Genomic DNA, 8,819 nt, shown 5'->3' on the forward strand with positions numbered 1-8,819 from the left:
TATTTTCCTTCTACTGCACAAAGACCTACTGTGTGGCTTGAGGGCAAGATGAGAAATACATGAGCACAGAGGATTTTTCCAAGGCACTACCTCTAAAGGAGCTAATATCAGGGATAACCAGGAACAGCACAGGCAGCCCTGGTTTTTGTCAGTCAATCTACTTGGAGCTGAAAGAAACTTAGAAAAAAAAACTCAACCGGACTAGTTTTCTAAGTTACCTAGAAACCTAGTCCGGTGTTTTTCAGCTTACTATGACCTGGATGACTGAGAATCTGCACAGACAAATCTATTGGGAGGTCTACACACACACACACACACACACACACACAAAGCATAGATACAAAAGCTTCTTATTATACAGAAGTTACCACAAGAAAGAAAAGCCAGTCTGTCTATAAAAGCAGCAAAGTAAGGAGAGTAGCTGCCTCATCGGGCCATGCTGAGACACCGATGGCTGTCACACACACTCAGCAGTACAGATGGCTCATGGGCACACACAGCAGCACACAGTGACGCCACATCATGGCAGGACACCAGTAAGACTTTCCACTTTGCTATATTTAGTCAAGCTTTCAAGCCTGGTCAGTGTTAGAATTGTAAAAGCCTAGACATGTGAGTGTCCCTGCATCCAGTTGTCCAGCCGCTGTCTCACCTTGCACTGTATCGGAGTGATAAGATCCAGCTCCTCATCTCCATATTCAAACACCTCCTCTTCCTCCTCCAGTACCTTGTCCAAGTAGCAAAGTACCTCCTCCTCTTCCTCCTCCATGATTCCTACTCTCTTTTTGGTTCTCTTTTTTCCTCCTCCTCTTCTCTTTCTGCCTGTGAGTCCCCCTTTTTCAGGGCCTGCCTAAACACATCAGTGTTTCCCCTTCAGAGTCATCTGGACACCAAGACAGAGAAAGAGAGAGGACCCCGCCTACACATCCCCACCCCCTCCCTCTGCTGACTTTCCGTGTGTGTGTAACTCTGTATGTGTGTGTGAGCCACTGTTCCACCTCGGTCGATGAGGTCTGCCCTCCCCCTACACTGGCCCCTCCCCTCACAAAAAAAATGCTATCTAGCCACTTCCTTAACAGCAAACTAGGAAGTTTTTTTCTGTGCTGGGAGAGTCAGTCTGCTTCTTTCTCTTCATTTCTTCCTTCTGCTCTCTTCAGGCAAAAGCCACTTCCTCATCACGCAAACATGCAGCTTCTCTCTTTCTCAAATCACTAAGCATTTCAGAGTTCCTTCTGTCTCCTCCGCCCTTACCATTGTTTCTTTATTGATCTGCTGAGAGATCTGGATGTTGAGCTGAGACCAGCTAATGTGCTGATGGTGTGGCTGATTCTAATTACAAGTCCCATAATTCACTGTATTGCAGCAGTTTCACACAGGCAGAACACACAGTTTAAATATTAAACAGTGCTCCTCGGTGTGCGCCAAGATACACTGCTGGAAAATTGAATACCACTAGACACTTGGAATGAAGTTAAATTTGACTGATATGTGAGACTCAAGATATGATGATTCAGCTCCACAAGTGTATTTGTGAATGAAAACCCTTAGATGCCACTACACAGGAAGTGACATTCACTACTGTTCTACCAACCTCCCTCTAAATTGTCTTCCACCTGTCTCTCTTTCTGGCTGAAAGTTTCAGGCTTCAGGCTTATCTTGCAAAAATGAGGCAAATTCTTTAGGTTTTGAGCCCCCTAGCCTAAATGACATAGGTCAGAATTATTTTACAGGCCAATGACTTGGAAAAGTCCTGGGAAATTAATCTGAGTAAATTTTGGGTTGTGGTTTGTATTTGTAGGTCACCACCATTACGCATCACTGATATGGGCATAGAAAGTATCATTTAAGTAGAGGAAGACAAAGGAAAGAAAATAATGCCAGACCAAATGCAATGGAAAAAGAATAAGTATGACCAGGAGGATAAAAATGGAGAGGAGGAAACAAAGGCATAAAACAGGTCAAACTGGTTTATAGCCCAAAATCACAAATGAGTCCTACAGCTCTCTTTGTTCTTAGACCCTCCCTTTGACAGAGTTTAAAAAATAAGTAGGGATTACAAAAAAATATCTCTTAGTTCAAATCTACCTGTCAGACATACACATTTACATGCATCTTGCTAAAATCACCAACTAACCACTAGATGGAGACATTTTCATTTTCATGGGCTGACCCCACATTGAGTGATTCAATGAACGTAACAGACAAATACACTTAATCATTTATGAATACCTACCATTTCAAGAAGATCGATGATCAAGACCAAAGCATATTTACCATACTAAGATAATACACTGTCAACTGAGTTGCTTAAAGAAGAATGAAGTAAAAGCCAAGGGGAGACTGCAGGCATCAGAATAAGTGGAGGGTGAAGATACAGTATGTCAAGAGTGTGTGAGGTTCACGTTGGAAACGGTGATGTGAGGCATTTCTACAAAAGGTGCCAAATGTGAGAGAGCTGTCTGCAGGAAAACTACTTCTGTTTGATGTGGATCATGGAAACAATGTGTAGATCAGGGTTCATGCTGCATATACAGTACAAGCTGCTGTGATCTTGTGAACTTTCTCTCTCTCTTTATGAGAGCATTGGGGTGGGGGGTGGGGGGTGCTGGAGGCTGGGTACACCCACTAACACTGTCAGACACACAAACAAGTGGTCACAAAGGACACAGAATCCCAGTCATACAGATACACACACCCACCCACAGAGACATGAACAGAGCACTGCTAACCTCTGACCCACTGGCATGAAGGAGGGAGGGAGTACTCTAATGGTAAGACCACTGAAACATGCAAGTAAAACCACTCAGAAAATGTTCAGCACTTTTATGACGAGCATACTGTATTGCTATTCTCTCTCAGAAATTAATGTAATGACAATTGACTAATGTGTTTCCTGGTTATGAAAGCTACTACATCTGTTCTAGAGGCCTGGTGTCTTAAATGGGGAAATCCACAGAAAACTGTTTCATATTTCCTGCAGCAACAGCAACAGTTTACTTGTAATGATAAACAGAGGTGGTACCGCTCCACTTCACAGAAATCGCCACAGTTACAGAATAAACAAAGGCAACGGTCACCTATCACCTTCAGTAACTAAATTTATACACTAAATTATGTACTAGAAGTGTACAGCAATACACTGAAATTCAAAGAAAACAGGGACCAACTGATATGAAAGCTGCACTTTGTAAGAACTGTCAAAGTTAGACTAAATTACAGCACTGGGGATAAACACAGCAGCCCTCAAACATATTCCTTCATGCTGCTGTGAATGCACCACCCACAGTGTGCTGCAGGCAGCCCAGCTAATGTGGCTAATTGCTAACAATTACAGAGGGTCAAGATCGAGTGGCCAACTTCAGGGAGACACCATCTGCAGCCCAGAAAACAATAAAAGACACGTACAATTAAATGGTCTTAGCATGTGGTCAGTTAAGGGTTTTTGTCAAAGTTACATGATTTTCACATGGTAATACAGTTGAACAGGCACCGCTTTGAAGACAGCATGTCATATGATTGGTTCTTTTAAAATACTGTACGTCTCAGCACAAAACCTATGTACCCTTATAATGTATGCCAGTATATGTACACAGAGAGAGTTTTTAGTCACTGTAATTGGTCCTACTTGCTCTTTTAGTATAAAATTCCATGCTTGTCTTGCAATCCCACAATGCAGCTCTGCAAGAATACACTGCAGTGAAACAGAGGGAATTCTGTACTAAAGAGACTATAACTTTGATAGAAACCCAAATGATCTGACCAACTCAGACTACTGAAGCTTGATATTTACTGAAATTTAGAATGCATTTTGACACAGTACACAGACTGTGGAGTTTGTCCCACATCACTTACACAACTGGATAAGAAAGGGATCGCTTCAGTGCCAGTATGGAAAGGAGGAATGACTACAGTGTCCAGTACCTCTATCAATGTAGACTACCAGTCAGAAGTTAGGACACACCATCCCATTGTGTCCAGACTTCTGACTGGTAGATGCCACATGTGAGAATATGAGTATTGCATTCAAATATACTTAAAAAATGTTAAACTACCAATTATACCAATTATTGCTGCTGACCTGATTAGGTCCCATACATCTCTATTTTTATATTACTTATACAATTTTTGTTTTATTTATGTAAATAATATGTCTTTAAAGCCAAGAGCTGCCGAAAAAAATTTCATTGTGCTATGCATAATGACAATAAAGATTCTTGAGTCTATAGGCGTTTCCAGAAAAAAGAACCTTCATCATCTGATGAGAACAGAGGATTTTCATTTGAAAGCATAAGCAAGGATTAATGTCGCTTTGAATAAAATATGTTTTGACATGAAAAAGGAAAACGGAAGTTCCAAATGCTGGCTTTTCAAATTGTTTTTGTGCTAAAAAGCACAAAGAAATGACCAAAACAGTTGTAACTGGCAGCTATATTACCAAGCACCAAGACCTTAACTCTGACTGAGGAATGAATAGATAAACAGAATTGGTGATAAAATTGTCACTGTAGCCGTAGGTCTGATGACCTCAGACTTCTAGTTTGCTTCAAGTGGCAACCTCCTCCTTCTTCTACTTTCAGCTGCTCCTGTTAGGGGTCGCCACTGCAAATCATCAGTTGCCACCCAACTCATGTTAGTGGCATGTTAAACTTGGCATATTTTATGCCAGATGCCTTTCAGGATGAAGTCTAATTTAGAGTTGCCAATCAACCTAACCTGCATGTCTTTGGACTGTAGGAGGAAACCGGAGCACCTAGAGAAAACCGATGCAGGCACAGGGAGAACATGCAAACTCTGCACAGAAAGGTGGGTCAGCAGGGGCGTGACCGCCGAACCTTCTTGCTGTGGGGTGACGGTGCTAACCACTGAGCCACTGTAAGTTGAGAAATGAAGCCAATGTGGAAGTGCCAAAACCTGCTTTTCCTCAAATGGCCATTTGCGGCTGGCTTCAAAAGGGAGTCAATCCCTACAGACTCCCATGTTACAACAGATATAAAGATATTTACAACCTGTACAGCTTTTATACACAGTCAGTGCTTTGCTTTAGTGTCAAAATTCAGATTGTTAATAATACACTAGATACACTTGATCAGCTACAACCGACAAAAATACCAGAATAGTCCTTAAATCCATTCAAAGTTTTTATATATTCTACTTAAAGTGTCTGGAGGAGAATTGCACCTGAGCAGCCATCTAGCATGTGATACCAACCTGAATCGTGCAGCCTACAATTTCACATGGCCTTTCTCTCCCATCTGTAACATTATTCCATTGTCTAATAATATAAAGTTGTACATAAAAGTTGAAGTGTGTGCACACTCTTACCCCGGAAAGCAAGCTCTCTGGTGGCGTAGGGGAGACCGTTTCTCTGTCGGGCCCTTGGGGTGCACACAGCTGAGGCGACATGGTGGGCGATTCATCTATGTATGGCAGCGTCTCGGAGCCATCCTGAGACTTTCCATCCTCTGCCCCGTCCCCCTCATAGCCATCTGTGTTGTAGTTAAAGTCTGGGGGATAGAGTGGCAAAGCCGGAGAGAGGGATGAAGAGAAAAAAGGGAGATAGGTGCTGGTTAGCATTTCAGAGACAAGGCCATCGCGGGCTCCAGTAACTCACAACTGCAACTCAGTGCTTCTTCTATGCCATTTTTAAGCACTGGATTCTCCTGTTGCCCATCACTTAGTCTGTTAGCTAGTGCATGTTGGGATTAGATGTGGAATTCATTTAACCAAGAGAGAAAAATGCATGTTAGACAGGCTTTCTTCTAAATGCTCTGATGTAAGAGATGGGGAGAAATGAAGGCCTATATTTCAGGAGACACTATATAAAAGCAGAGGGCGTGTGGAGTTTTAATGTGAAAAGAGCTGCTGCTGATACAGACATTATGAGGAAACTGTGTTTCATGAACTGAAAAGCATATAAACATCTTCTAGTAGAGCCGAGACAAAAAAGCTAAACCTGAAAATGAGCATATTAAAACAACACTAAAATCACAGACTTAAACTGTGGTATGTAGAAGCTGCTGTGAAGCTCACAGACATCAACAACATGAAATTATGCCAACAACAGCATGAATCAGTCTGGCTGCACTGATTTCAAGGCCAAACTGTGTGTAATTATTTAGCTGCATGGAGCCAATAACCAGACATCCAGTCAACCCCTGTGCTAAGGATGCTACACAGCAAACCTCTCATTTAAATTGAATTTTGTTTGTGTGGCATCACAGTTAGTAAACTCTGTCTCAGTGTCAGTACAGAGGTTGAAATTCATGTCCTGTGACAGCACTGGCCTTCAGACTTGAGTAACAGTGAGAGCTGCTGGGAACAACTCTGAAATGACTCCTTCCCTGCCTTCAAAAAACCCTGGTGGAGAAAATAGCTGAATAACAAAAAGGTGTGGAGAGACATAAAAAGCTGGACATAAAAGTCAGACATAAAAAATGTTAGGTTGACATTTTCTATACCTGCTATCTTATTAGAAGAAAAGTGTATTTTTGATAGATAGTCAAGGATGGTGACACATACTACAATGTGAAATGCTGGATATTTATGCTTCAGCGCCAGCGATACACATGGCCAGAGGCATTATGCTGTCAAATTGCCCATCCGTCCATCCTATTCTCACGAGTGTGATATCTCAGGAAAGCCTTGAAGGAATTTGTTCAAATTTGGCACAAACATCCACTTGGACTCAAGGATGACCTGATTAGATTTTGGTGGTCAAAGGTCAAGGTCCAATGACCTCATCTGTCCCATTACTATGAATCTGACTGTTTGGCAGAGGCATACAACCATAAAGTGGTAATTCTAGTCTAAGTGAAAATCGCAAACAATCGAAAGCAACGTTTGCTTACACAGCAGTCATAGATTTTCCAGGATGTTCAGTTTTTACCCAAATGGGGTCCTGTTTATTGGCCTGATATAATATAGTATATAAATTTTATGAACTTGGATAGCAGAAGTGTATGCAGCAAAGCTGGTGTAACTAATATAAAAAAATCATTGAGCAGTGGGCTGAACCAAATGTTTAACAAATAAATCATGTGGAAGATATGTAAGTGTACCTCTCTGCCTGCATATAACCTACACTGAGCTCAACCAACCACTCTAAAGTACAACGGTTTCTCAATTCAACACCACTGTATGTGCTCAAAGTGTGTGTGTGGGTGGGTTTGTCTTTATATACTTGTGCGAACCAAACCCTGACGGAACACCTTTCTTGTGTGGACATTTCTTCTTGTGTGGACCTGTTGGGTGGTCCACACATGGAAAATGCTAGGATAGGCTCCTTTCATCCTAAAGAATGATCTGTCTAAGTTTCAGAAGATGTCCACATACAGAGAAGTCAGAAAAATGTGTGCCAGCTTGTGCCTTAAAAGTATCATGCTCTGATTAAATACTGCTTAAGCTGAATTCATGCAATACTGCCTGTGTCTTTAAAAGTGCACAGACAGGGCAGCTTAGAAATGGGTGGGAATCAAAGAATATTTACAACACCAGGAACTTGAGGCTCACCTTCAACTAATGTTGCATTAAATGCATGCCTCAACACTGCGGAGATTGTGGTAGCACCACAATCAGTGTGCTGAGAGATACGACGAGGAGAGAACCGTGAAAGCTGAATTAGACGATGAAAAAAAAAACTGAAAATTGTCCAGGTAAGATTTATAAAACTAGTTTTTTTTTATTTTTAAATTCTGGTTTAGTCCTCTGGCTCATTCTCCAGCGTCAGTATTTGTGAAGCTATTAAGCTAATGTTAGCTTTGAGTTATTTCTTTAAATAGAGGCTCACAAGTTAAAGCTATTTAAACTGTCTTTGAAGATATGCCAACTTTATGCAGGAAAATAAACCTGATGTATGCTTTATTTGTAACAGTTTTTCTGTAACATTGTCAATATGTTTCAAATTTACTCTGAATTTTACAGAAGATGAACAGAAAAAGGAAGGTACAACGGGAATTGGTATGTTTATTTATGCTTTTTATTTTGTTGTGGGATACAGCAACTGCAAAACTTTATAGGTTCATTATTTGAATAACTACTATTCTAATCTGCTTGTTCTTTCAGGAGGACTGTGCCACAGATGACTCTCTGTCAGAATCCATTCCTGACCTGGAAAGTGAATATATCCCATCATCTGAAGAAGACCCCTGCAACACAAACAGCAATGATGGGAATCCTGATGACAGCGGCGACAATGAGGATGAGGGTAGGACAGTGGTTACAGTGAAAACCTGCCACAAGGGTCAAAAAAGAAAGTGGGACAAGCGTCATTACTGTGTATACTGCAAAAAAACACAAAGTAAAATGGCACGGCATCTGAGGCAGAAACACAGCAGTGAAACAGAAGTGGCCCTAGCAATGTGTCTTCCATCAACATCAAAGAAGTGTCGCCAAATATTTGAGCAACTTCATACGAAGGGAAATTATTATCATAACATTGAGGTGTTGCAGAAGGGTGAGGGTGAGATAGTAACCTATAGACAGCCATCAAAACATGCAAATGCAGAAGATTATTTGCCATGCAACATTTGCTATGGGTTCCTCATAAAAGATGAGCTATGGAAACATGAGAAACGGTGTCGCAGAACAATGTTCGAGTCAGAAGTTAAATCCCAGAAAAAAAGAAGAGTTCTAAGATGCTCAAACATTGTTAAGAGCATGGTAATTGACAAGGAGTCCCTTGAATTAAGACATGACCCTCTCATATGTGTATATGGAGATAGACTGGTGGAGAAACGGGAGTGATCAATTAAAAGGTAGTCATGTCAGTCAAAAGATGAGAGAGTTGGGTAGATTTTTACTTGCTGCCAAGTCCCTTGACC

General features: G+C 41.3%; 1 protein-coding gene across 3 annotated transcripts in view; it reads right to left on the reverse strand.

Annotated features, from left to right (window-relative positions):
• Positions 1–8,819, reverse strand: part of abr (ABR activator of RhoGEF and GTPase) — a 141,467-nt gene that overhangs the window by 73,717 nt on the left and 58,931 nt on the right. For 2 of the 3 annotated variants that reach the window (XM_020600481.1, XM_020600483.1), the window contains exon 2: positions 5,323–5,504. In XM_020600481.1, coding sequence (XP_020456137.1) covers positions 5,323–5,504 — 182 coding nt within the window. Of the gene's footprint in view, positions 1–652; positions 888–5,322; positions 5,505–8,819 lie in introns of those variants that run through there. The other variant, XM_020600484.1, reaches the window with a different exon arrangement.

The sequence above is a fragment of the Monopterus albus genome, unplaced genomic scaffold (genome assembly GCF_001952655.1).
Source record: "Monopterus albus unplaced genomic scaffold, M_albus_1.0 scaffold47.1, whole genome shotgun sequence".
NCBI classification, from domain to species: domain Eukaryota; kingdom Metazoa; phylum Chordata; class Actinopteri; order Synbranchiformes; family Synbranchidae; genus Monopterus; species Monopterus albus.